We start from the raw sequence: 12,851 nt of genomic DNA, 5'->3' as shown, positions 1-12,851 counted from the left end.
TGTAGACCAGGGAGGTTTTCCTATGGTTGGCTAAGAAGGGCACCTATCGGTAGATGGGCAAAATAAAAAGCAGACATTGAATATCTCTTTGAGCATGATGAAGTTATTTATTACACTTTGGAGAGTGTATCAATACACCATGTCAATACAAAGATACAGGCGTCCTTCCTAACAGAGTTCCTGGAGAGGAAGGAAACCGCTTAGGGATTTAACCATGAGGCCAATGGTGACTTTAAAATAGTTACAGAATTTTATGGATGTGATATTAGAAAACTGAGGATGGATCAACAACATTGTAGTTACTCCACAATACTAACCCAATTGACAGAATGAAAAGAAAGAAGCCTGTACAGAATAAAACATGTTCCAAAACATACATCCTGTTTGCAACAAAAGTAATACTGCAAAAAATGTGGTAAAGCTTTGTCCTGAAAACAAAGTGTTTGTTTTATTGGATTTGTCCCAAACATGAGTACTGAGTATCACTCTCCATATTTTCAAGTATATGGGTGGCTGCATCATGTTATGTGTATGCTTGTAATCTTTAAGGACTGGAGTTTTTCAGGATAAAAAAAAAAGACACGGAATGAAGCTAAGCATAGGCAAAATCCTAGAGGAAAACCTGGTTCAGTCTGCTTTCCACCAGACACTGGGAGACAAATGTACCTTTCAGCAGGAAAATAACCTAAAACACAAGGCCACATTTACACTGGAGTTGCATACCAAGAAGACAGTGAATGTTCCTGAGTGGCTTTGACTTAAATCTACTTGAAAATCTATGGCAAGACCTGAAAATGGTTGTCTAGCAATGATCAACAACCAATGACAGAGCTTGAAGAATTTTGAAAAGAATAATGGGCAAATGTTGCACAATCCAAGTGTGGAAAGCTCTTAGAGACTTACCTATAAAGACTCACAGCTGTTATCGCTGCCAAAGGTGCTTCTATAAAGCATTGACTTGGGGGTGTGAATACTTAAGTAAATTATATAAATCTGTATTTCATTTTCAATAAATTGGCTAAAATGTCATGTTTTTACTTTGTCATTATGGGGTATTGTGTGTAGATGGGTGAACAGCAATTATATTTCATCCATTTTGAATTCAGGCTATAACACAACAAAAAGTGGAATAAGTCAAGTGGTATGAATACTTTCTGAAGGCACTGCACTCCTTTTGACTTATTGTAGTGCACTCCTCATAGGGGGCTCTGGTCAGAAGTTGTGCACTTTGTAGGGCATAGGTTGCCATTTCGGACGTATACCCTCTGATCGATTGCCTTCCCACACATTTCTTGGTTTTAACACACAGTTATACCGTGTATTGGCCGACTGGAGTCCTAAGACCTTGAAATCAATACAAGTGCCCGGCGATTCAGAGAACACAGACCGATCACGGATTCCAGAATGGTTGAAAAAGATCCTGCCCGAAATGGACCGCCAGAGCAATGTCTGAAGCGAGGCTGGCTTCCCCGTTCAGACCTCACAATACCCATGAAGACATTCGCTTTGAGGTGGAGCAGTGTGGGCCTCATGCTGTGAATGGATACAACATGGGATGGTGGATGGACACACTCGTTATTAAATAAGAGTTACAGATAGCTAGGGCTGTGCAGCCTACGATTACCATGCTTATACACACACGACACACAAACCGGCACAGGCTGACACAGCTGAAAGGTCGTCTCTCGTCTCCTCTCTTATTCTAAATGTGACAGATCAATACCGGGGAGAGAAAGACAGCAGTGGTATGTATATGACTTACCCGTCTCTTGCCGTCCCCCCCCAGCAAATGGATTAATCCTCCTATAGAAATCTACAGCTGCTGATTGCACCCATCAGATGCTAAGCTGCATTACAACCGAGTGACATGTTCCCTGTCCCTTTACCCCTCCCCCTCTACTCCCCACCCCACTTGCTTTTGTGCCGCGTGTTGCATTGTAGGGCCCTGTTCTGTCTGATGAAAATTTAATTTCCCCCCTTATCTGCGCTGCCTAAGCTATACAAATCCAAATCCCTCAAAAGTGGTGACTCTTTTTTTACACAGGTATTATGGCGCAGCGTCGCCCTGTTAAAGGAAGATTAATTGCCACGTGTCGGGGGTTGACGGTTGACGTTTCTATAGCTTACACACCTGAGAGACGGCTGATGGAGAGCGCGAGAGGGAGGGAGAGAGAGAGGGAGAGAACATTGTCAGGCTGCCGTCGATGACAGCGGAACAATGTGGAAGAGAGAGCATCGGGAGAATCTGCTTTTCAGCACAGCTATGGGCTCCCTCCCTCTCTCTCGTTCTCCCTCTGAGATGCAGCACTTCAGATAGCTCGGCACAGGTTTCTATTAACGCGGCTGACACCCGGTTATCTTAATCTAAGGCAGCAGAGAGAGAGAGAGAGAGAGAGCCTGCGATTCAGCCTTTACAGCCTTATCCTCTGGGATGGCGGCAACGCAGCTTACTCCAAAACACTATCACGTCTCACAAAGGCCTCATCAACAACAAATATGATTGTTTGAACACAAAGCCATTTCCAATTTACAAAGGAGATGAATTCATAATTAAGGCAGCGGCAGTGACTTGATCAAATGAGAATGAAATGATCGCCACTGACAAAGGAGGGATTGAATCGGGACACAGTTGGCTTATAACGCTCCTTTCTGTTTTACACCTCAAGTTCCCTTGTCTTTATCTTTTTGCCTTTAAAAGGACAGGCACCAACCTTTGAGTGCAGTGGACTAGTGTCGCTACCAAATAAATGCTATAAATGTCAGATGAATGCCAGACAGTTTATTGACTGGCGCCTTTCACTATTTAAAAAGGTAAGATTGGTGTGGAAGGCACCTAATCTTCAATACCACCACTCAAACAAAGGGAATCAGACACTTTATGGATCCATTTTGCCAAAATGAAACCGACAAAGAGCCATATGTCATTCCGAATAGGTTACAAAAAATGAGTTCCTCCTAGGGAGTGAGTGACATTTAAAAGTATCTGGAAATTCTTGAGTTGAATTCAAGGGAACAATGACGGAGGGTGGCGGGACAAAGGCACTAACCAAACAATAAAGATACCGTTTGTCTAAGGTGGTAAAATTCCAGTATATTTTCCCAAATGTCCATGTTTTCCAGAAATCCTTGTTAAAGGATTTCAGATTTCCCTCCTGATTCCGTGAATCTCAGGGAATTTTGCAATCCTATATTTGTCAAGTCTAAAAACAAATGACCAAAACAGGCACTCACCCCTCCTAGAAGCTTGACAACTCTGACTTTCTGTGGGATGTGTAGCCCCGCTCTGTCTCCACTATTGGCTCGCTGCATCACAGTTCTCTTCACCCCTGACTTAGGCCCCAGAGCCTGGGCCTGGCCTGGACTCAGACCTGCCATCAGGGCTCCCTGCATGGGCATGTTCCCCAGGGCAGTGGGCCCCCCTGGTCTGATAGGGTTCAGCTGGGTAACGTTCCTCCTCTGCTGCTGATATTGTTGCTGGGCCTGTAGGGTAGGGTTGGGACCGGGGCCCGTGTTCTGCCCCGGTTGGCCCCCCTGCCAGCCTGGCGCTGGGGCTTGCTGACCCTGGCCCTTGGTCATCTGCAGGCGGGTCTTTACGTTCTGGCGGAGCGCGGGGGGCGTCGGTGGAGTGCCGTTGGGAGGGAAGGCAGTAGAACCTTGCTGGGGCTGTTGGGGTTTAGGTGGAAACTGCCTCTGCTGCTGTTGTTGTGGTGGGTCACCCTGGCCGTTGATGCGCTCCAGAAGCTCCTTCTTGCGGACGCCGGCTTGCATCTGCCTCCTCATCTCCTTCCTCTTCAGGATCTCCTCCCGGAGTCGCTTCTGCTCCTCGATCTTCAGACGGTACTGCCGCGTCTCTTCGTCCTCATCGGGATCCTGCAACCAACCAAACACTATGAGAAACATCACACTCACACTCTCCATGAGCTAGTAGCATGGATAGCATCCCCAATGGCACCCTATTCCCTATATAGTGCACTACTTTTGACCAAAGTCCTATGGGCACACAGTGCCCCTCACCCTATTCCCTTTATAGTGCACTACTTTTGACCAGCGCGGGTGCACTATAGGGAATAGGGTGCAGTCACAGAGCTGCAGTGACTACCACTGGAACCGTCTAAATTGGTGTGACATTCACAGCAGTAATGAGAAGCGATACCCCAGAGAAATATGCTATGATATTGATCCCGTTTTCAATGGACTCCCCGGTGAACGAGTCTCAACTCATTTATAACCTTATGATCGGGCCATTAATAAATAGAATAGCATTTACTGGCCCATCTAACTGAACACGGCAGGCTTAGCACGGCTTAATATGTCAGGTTACTGAATTTTACAGGCACAATGTCTGTCAAAATACTAGAATTCTCAAATTATCGCCACGCCTTTAAATGTGATGATGGTAAAAAAAATACAAAATGATTGGTGAAACTGAAGAAGCCACTTTCTCAACTATACTGAGTCACACATGAGAATCCAAGCCGTTTGCCTTTGTTTCCCCGTTTTGGCCAGTAGACACTACTTTTGTGTGCGTCCAAAATGGCCCCCTAATTCCCTACATAGTGCACCACTTTTGACCAGAGCCCTATTTACACTATGTAGGGAATAGGGCGCCTTTTGGGACGCACACAAAAGTAGTGTCTAAACAAAACGGTGTTGAGGTCATGGCCAAAACGGGGAAACAAACATGTGGTGCAGGACTGACCTGTACTGCTATGTTTGGCTGGGTGCCTGTGGAATCCCTGCGAACCACCGTTCTTTCAGGTGGTCCAGGTAGCTGTGCTGCAGCCTTGTTGGTAGCAGTAGGCTGGGCTCTCCCTCTGCCACCGCCGGGGACCTGCCAAGCGTTCAGGCTCGGTCGCAACCCCGCCTGCATTGCCCTGGCAACGGGCCTGACGTTGGGCGCCGAGGCGGGGCGGACATTGTTCATGTTTTGGTTGCCAGGTGCCACGGGGAGCTCGCGGAGGTTGCTGTTGCGCTGGGGAAGGACTTTCAGTGCAGGAGGGTTCTGTGGAAGGGGGGGAGGATTTGTATTTTGTTAGTCTTTTGATCACAATCCTATTCTAAATCACTAGCCAGTTCCGAACTGACATTAGCTTGACATATCTATATAACCAATGTGATTATTCTTTTCTGTGCACGTTGGGTTTTTGATTGAAAGCAAAGCACATTGATTCCTTCGAAATCAGTTGGAACGTGTCATGAATCCAAATAGTCCTACGACCGATAGTGCCTGCTCACCATCCTGGGCCTGATGGGGGCGTTCCGTTGCTGTGGATGGGGTCCGCCAGGGTGTGTCTGTCTGGGGCTGCCGTGCTGCTGCATCTGGTGAAAGAGGGGCTGGCCCTGCCCACCGCCGTGGTGCATCATGGGGCCTTGCCGCTGCTCATTGGGGTGGAGCTGGTGCTGTGGGTGGTGGTGGGGGGGCGGCTGAGACAGGTCCTGTCTGTGGTGCTGCTGCTGTTGTTGTTGATGGGAGAGAGGCAAGTCGTGATGCTGGAGGTGCGAGTGGGGTGGGCCGTGCTGCATCAAGCCCTAGTTGTAATTTCAACGCAAAAAGACAAAGCGGGCAGAATGAGTGATTCTGACAGAGTGATTCTGACAAAAGATTGACTGTTTTGACTTACAACTTGAAAAAAAAAAAAAAAAAAAAAATCAGCCACACTTCTAAAGTTCTCATATGCAGGCGATTGGAGCTTCTTTAAGGAGAAACGGTTACATGCATATGATTAACCTCCAATCGGTGTCCTCATATAGCCGCGGCAACAGAGGTGGAACAATGAGCCGTACACTAGAGGGCACTCTTGTCTGCGCCTCACCATTCATACCGCATGGGAAGGTCTCTCTGAGAAATATTAGCTGCTTTAATGACTTTTTCACTAAACAGGGAATATTCAACAAGCGGTTCCAATATTTTTTTTATAACCGAGTAAGAACGGTACGAAATTCATGAATTTAGAATAAGGACCATATTTCACATTTGATATGTATCCCAACAGGTACTGTATAATTGTTATATATCTTTTATTTAACCTTTATTTAACTAGTCAAGTCAGTTAAGAACAAATTCTTATTTACAATGACGGCCTAGGAACAGTGGGTTAACTGCCTTGTTCAGGGACAGAAGGACAGATTTTTACCTTGTCAGCTCAGGGATTCGATCTAGCAACCTTTCGGTTACTGGCCCAACGCTCTAACCACCTGCCACCCCATAATCACTAATTGTGAAGAAGCTTGTAAAAACCCATAGTATACCATATAAACTGAAGTGATTTCCATCTATGCCCAGTAAATACTTAAGCAATGGACAACACATACCCAGTTGTGGACCAACCCCTGAATCATTCCACTCCACATTACACAAGCAAAGCGCAGGCCTCCGCCACACACGTTCATTGGTAGAAGATTCACTTACTCTCATCCGTACCTGCATCCCAAACTGGAGCTGCTGCAGGGGGAAGGGCCCGGGGGGCACCTGCTGTTGCTGAAACCCGGGCTGAAGGTGGCCCATGAAGGGCCTGGTGTTGGGGGGTCCGCCGAGCCCCGTCAGGCTGGCCATGCCCTGGTGGCCCTGGGGAGGCAGGTTGGGTCTGGGGGGCTCTCTCTGGAACAGCCCTAGCTGGCCCCCTGGACCCTGGCCTGGCTGGTTGAACCCTCCTAGGCCTGGCTGGTTGAAGGCCATGTGGCCCTGGCTGGGGATCTGATGGTTGTTACTGTTTATGATTAAGCCAGGGTTCTGGTGCTCGAACATGTGCTGCTGTTGCCCAGGGAACCGCCCAGGGTCTATAGAACAGGAGGAGAAGTAGGAGGGAGGAAAAATCCACAACAGAGACGTCAAGTTGTTTGCTGCGTCGCCACATTTCCCACTCACTTTTAATACATCAGACAGCGACTGCCTCGAGTCTTGGCTGCATGGACTAAGGCTGGGGGAAGCAGCACACATAGACCTACATCTCTATCAACAGAAAATAACACAACACCAATATATGACGGTATTTCATTCCACATAAGCAGTGATTTAGAAAACGTGTGATACGCTTGTATATTAGGAGCCCCGACTCATTCGAAAGCATGTAGGTGCACACACATACAGTGCCTTCAGAAAGTATTCACACCCCTTGACTTTTTCCACATTTTGTTGTGTTTTAGCCTGAATAGAACATGTATTAAATTGAGAACCTGGCCTACACAGAATAGCCCATAAATGTCAAAGTGGAATTATGATTTTCGGGATTTCTACAAATGAATTCAAAAATTAAAAGCTGAAGTGTCTTGAGTCAATACGTATTCAACGCCTTTGTTGTGGCAAGCCTAAATAAGATCAGGAGGACAAATGTGCTTAACAAGTCACACAATTAAGTTGCAAAGACTGACTCTGTGTGCAATAATAGTGCTTAACATGTTTTTTGAATGACTACCTCATCTCTGTACCCCACACATACAATTAGGTACCTCAGTCGAGCAGTGAATTTCAAACATAGATTCAAACACAAAGACCAGGGAGGTTTTCCAATGCCTCACAAAGAAGGGCACCTATTGGTAGATGGGGAACAAAATCTGACATTGAATATCCATTTGAGCATGGTGAGATACCGGTGTCCTTCCTAACTCAGTTGCTGGAGAGGAAGGAAACTGCTCAGGGATTTCACCAATGGGCCAATGGTGACTATAAAACAGTTAGAGAGTATAATGGCTGTGATAGGAGAACACTTAGGATGGATCAACAACATTGTAGTTACTCCACAATATTAACCTAATTGACAGTGAAAAGAAGGAAGCCTGAAAAGAATTACTTTTTGTCCTGAATACAAAGTGTTATGTTTGGGGCAAATCCAACACAACACAATACTGACTACCACACTCCATATTTTCAAGCATAGTGATGGCTGCATCATGTTATAGGTATGCTTGTAATTGTTAAGGACTGGGCAGTTTTTCAGGATAAAAAAGAAACGGAATGGAGCTAAGCATAGGCAAAATCCTAGAGGAAAACCTGGTTCAGTCTGCTTTCCACCAGACACTGGGAGACAAATTTACCTTTCAGCAGGACAACAACCTAAAACACAAGGCCACATCTACACTGGAGTTGCTTACCAAGAGCACAGTGATTGTTCCTGACTTAAATCTGGTTGAAAATCTATGGTAAGACCTGAAAATGGTTGTCTAGCAATGATCAACAACCAATTTGACAGCGCTTGAAGAATACATTTAAAAAAAAATGGCAAATGTTGCACAATCCAGGTGTGGACAGCTCTTAGAGATTTACTCAGAAAGACTCACATCTGTAATCGCTGCCAAAGGTGATTCTAACATGTATTGACTCAGGGGGTTGAATAATTATTCATCTAATCAAGATATACAGTATTAGTACTTTTTAGAAAAGTACCAATTTTTCTTCCACTTTTACATTCGAGTATTTTGTGTAGGTCGTTGACAAAAAAATTCTAATTAAATTCATTTTAATCCCACTTTGTAACACAACAAAATGTGGAAAAAGTCAAAGGTTGTGAATACATTCTAAAAGCACTGTATAACATTAATTTAGTTAATGGAACTCTGCAATTACGCTCGCAGCGTACCCTGAAGGTATACTGCTAGGGGTTAATGCCCAGAAGGCTTAGATATGCTAAGAGAGACGATTTAACCCCTTAAAGGCAGGGAAGGATGCGTGGGTGGGCGAGCTAGGTGTGTCTAGGTGAGGAGGGTTGCGTCCCAAATGGCACCCTGTTACCTATATAGCGCACTACTTATGAAGAGCGGGCCCTGGTCAAAAGTAATTCGCTATATAGGGAATAGGGTGACATTTGGGACAAAAGTAGTGCACTAAATAGGGAAAAATGGTGCCATTTGGGATGCAGGCTGTGGTCTTACCCCCGATAAAGAAGGGCTCTCTGTCCTGGGAGGTGGGGGGAGGCTGGTTCCTCCAGGGCTCCATGTGATGCGGGGGCCTCTGGGGCGGCTGGCCAAAATTACCAGGCATGTGCTGCTGCTGGAAGTCCCCTGATCCCTGTGAGGGGGGAGAGGTGCACACACACACTCATACATTGAATTCCACATTGGGAACCACAGTAATCACAAACTAATTAAAACTAATGAAAAGGGTGCATTTCGGGTAACAATATTATACTACAAAGGGAGTGCTCGGAATTGATTCTCATTAGGCACGATGTTGACTTGGGTAAAATGTATCAATGTTTACACCATTTTGTGAGAAATACCATTGAGAATAAGTGAGAGTAAACCTCTAAATTCACTAGTGTTCATTGGCATCCTAAGCATCATGACAAAAAAATCTGCCATCTTGGCCAGGAAAACATTAATTCGAGAAACGGTTCAAAAATCGTAAACAATCTTATAACACAATGGATATCTATGGTAAACCTGCACTAAAGCCTACATAGAACTTTGTTGACGGGACCTGCTCGCGTTTCGGGAACACGGACGGCAAACCATATTGGGCTTGTGTTAGATCAGTGCTAATTTCTTTGTTTCATCTACCCATTGTGTATGTACAACAGCTTTCCACTTTCCACACAGCACAAAATCCCCCCACAGTGCTCCGTCTAGTCTACCTTCAAGGAAAAGCAGCAGATAACGATCCCATAACCCCTCCTCGGAATAAGATCCCCCCCCCCATAGCCTGTCTCTCCTTTATTCGCTTAAACATCCGTCTCTGTTGAAAAATTAACCTTCAACTCAACACGTGGCACTTCCACATCTGGGTTGCTTAGACCTCCATCCTCCTCGCCCCTTTGTAAATTACTTAAAATGCTATCTAGGCTTAATCCACCTTGATTCGCCGGTAGACTGCCGGCATTTAGAGAGGGATAGAGGCGCGTTTTGAATGCTGGAAGGGAGAGAGAGTCGCCAAAGTTGCTTAACAGAAAGTTAATCAACGGGGCTTAACGAAGCAGAGGACGAGAGGGAGCGGATCATATTGTTAGTTTGGACATTATCGCTCTGTTCCAAAGGTCAGTCCGGTTTGCACAATGGAGACTCGGTTGCCTACATAATACCTCTGGAAATTTGTATGAATTTGATAACGCGGCTCATCCGCTCTGAGTGCTAATCCTTGATAAACAGGCTGAGAGGTGCTCAATGTGTAACTGATGCTGCAGATATCCCTCTCGGAAAGAGAGGGCTAGCTAAAACAAACGTCATACAATGGACCGGGCCATATGTCAAACCATTCACTGAGAAATGGAAATGAAGAGGATTAGAAGTGGCATTTGTTTTGGTCGGTCCCTCTTTGGACATAGTGTCTTGTACAAATTTCACATTGTTGCCACTGTTATGGAGGAATTTCATATTTAAAAAGGACAATGGTACTGTTGACCAATGAGACTAAAAGATATGTTAGACAAGTGCCTCCACCATCAGACAGAAATTTGCCCTGATGTGACTTCAATGTCACCTTTTAATGTCATCTTTGTAGCTTGGACAATGTGGAACCTAGGCTACTTTTATCTTTTCAATATCTAACCTGATGATATTACAACATATTCATATTTGGAACAAATGGCAAAATATATTATATTTTAACCACCAGTCCCTTGATATACAGGATAATTTTTTATGCTAGACTCAAGAAATGTACATTTGGGCCAAATTACAAACCCAAAAATGTATTCTTGACGAGCAGTTTCTATCGCCATAGCCCCTAATTAGCTCTTAATTGGAACCTCAGATTAATATTTCATAATTCATTTTCCAAATGTTTTATAGAATGATATTACATATTGGGGGGGGGGGGAAATCACCCCTCCCCTTCTTGAACAATTAAATCTGATGGTATGATAATGTATGATAATCATCCATAATCTGCTGCCCAGTGGTAAATGGATGTTGCTGGGTGTTTTGTCACCTGCATTTCAAATCGTGTCCCTGGCAACAGCAGCCTAAATGTGAATGACAGCTGGGGAATCCAACACTATGCTAGGCATCAGCCCAGCCTCTCCCTCCCTCCAACTCTGATAATAGTGAAAAACAGCTCTGCTACACACTGGAGCCATCTCTGCTATCAACGTCCACCACAATGACAGACTGGAAAGGAGACGAGGACGATTGTTATTTGAAAAACGACAAAATTGTATTCAGACTCTAAACGCGAGATCCTGGCTCATTTGTTGACAAGGTTTGTAAGTACATCTTTGCCAAATGCAATTGGATGCAGCCATTTGTCAATGTCTGATTTGCATTAATCCATATAAAACGCTCTTCCCGAGAAGGTGTCAGTCAGCACCAGTGCCACCTGATGCCTGGGCATCAATTCGCTTGGCACCCTGTTCTCTACATCAGTAGACGTACCTCTCCTCGGAGACCCCCAGTCCTTACCACTCCTACCTTGTCACAACACAACTGTTTGGCTCAAACACATTAAAAAGGGGGAAAAAATCCACAAATAACTTTTAACAAGGCACACCTGTTCATTGAAATGCCTTCCAGGTGACTACCTCATGAAGCTGGTTGAGAGAAAGCCAAGAGTGTGCAAAGCTGTCATCAAGACAAAGGGTGCCTACTTTGAAGAATCTCAAATATATTTAGATTTGTTTAACAATTTTTGGGTTACTACATGATTCCATGTGTGTTATTTCATAGTTTTGATGTCTTCACTATTATTCTACAATGTAGAAAATAGTAAAAATAAAGAAAAACCCTTGAATGAGCAGGCGTGTCCAAACTTTTGACTGGTACTGTATTTCGATTTTTTACAAATGTTTTCTCTAAATATGCGTTATATACAATGAAAGGTCAAATACACTGCATTTCAAACAGTCAGTAATAATCTAATGAATTCAGGACTTGTGAAGTTATACCAAGGCTAAATATAAGCCTTCCACAACCATAAGACCCACTAATAATTACAATATTTCATGAAAATAGTTACTTGCTTTTTTTTTGGCAATAATAATGGATCTGGCTTTCAAGTCCATCTATGAAAAATGCCCTTTTTTGTTACAAATTTAACCATGCATAATGCACATTCACCAATAATGACTTCTTGTAGCAGGTATTAGGCTATAGAAAATGAACACAGGTCTCATCAAGCCCTCGTGCTAGCGATTAGCCAGCTAATCTTTATATTTCAAGTTTAGCCAACTTGGATCTATTTGCTAGCTAACAAGGTTGAACAGTTGAATTGTTATGAACACACCCTTCTGTCCGTCTCCAACTGTTTGAAAAGCATGCTAGCCTGTGCACTTTGTTCGGATGCTGAAATCAAGTGGCCTAACTTACTTCTCAGAATGACAAAGAGTTGGCAATTCCTTATATGATTGTGTTCATGCTAATTGCACATTTACAAAACACAGACTAGACAGCTAGTATAAGAGTCTTTGGCTCAAATGCTGCTAACGTACCAATTCCACACGTGACAAACTGAGCATTCATTTTCCAGAATCAATGTTCAATGATACTCTCGTTTTAGTAGTGCCTGCTATGCGTGCAATTTGAGTAGATGAGACATGAAAAGGGTAGCGTTTGAAAAGTGAACTTCTTGTCAGAATGTGTTTTGGTGTTCATATTACCGATTATTTTGGACCAAACCTCAAATGCAAATAGTGAGTTGAAACCGCTTACCAGAGAGGAAGATGTGATCTCAACTTTGTTGGCATGAGAGGCAGAGGGAGGGGCTTGGTGTGTGTGTAAACCATAGAGGAAGAGGCGATAAAATCTAAAATCTGTCCAAAATAAGACCTATAGGATTATTTTGGACCAAAGTTTTTGCCCGCCTTCCAGCCTTTGGGACAACGACTCCCATTGTTAGGGCGGAGACTTACATTTCTTCATTATATACATATCTATGGTGTCAATGGGGAAGGTACACACAGCACAGAGGCACGAAGGAGAGGAGACCA

At 44.3% G+C, this 12,851-nt stretch overlaps 1 protein-coding gene across 3 annotated transcripts in view; it reads right to left on the bottom strand.

Annotated features, from left to right (window-relative positions):
- Nucleotides 1-12,851, bottom strand: part of LOC120028152 (RNA-binding protein 33-like) — a 47,464-nt gene that overhangs the window by 10,477 nt on the left and 24,136 nt on the right. For 2 of the 3 annotated variants that reach the window (XM_038973351.1, XM_038973352.1), the window contains exons 11-15: nucleotides 8,866-9,001; nucleotides 6,410-6,777; nucleotides 5,236-5,529; nucleotides 4,700-5,002; nucleotides 3,232-3,870 (exon numbers count right to left, since the gene is read on the bottom strand). In XM_038973351.1, coding sequence (XP_038829279.1) covers nucleotides 3,232-3,870; nucleotides 4,700-5,002; nucleotides 5,236-5,529; nucleotides 6,410-6,777; nucleotides 8,866-9,001 — 1,740 coding nt within the window. The remainder of the gene's footprint in view (nucleotides 1-3,231; nucleotides 3,871-4,699; nucleotides 5,003-5,235; nucleotides 5,530-6,409; nucleotides 6,778-8,865; nucleotides 9,002-12,851) is intronic. The other variant, XM_038973353.1, reaches the window with a different exon arrangement.

The sequence above is a fragment of the Salvelinus namaycush genome, chromosome 33, assembly GCF_016432855.1.
Source record: "Salvelinus namaycush isolate Seneca chromosome 33, SaNama_1.0, whole genome shotgun sequence".
Taxonomy (NCBI): Eukaryota; Metazoa; Chordata; class Actinopteri; order Salmoniformes; family Salmonidae; genus Salvelinus; species Salvelinus namaycush.
This window is presented reverse-complemented; position numbering and strand designations above follow the sequence as displayed.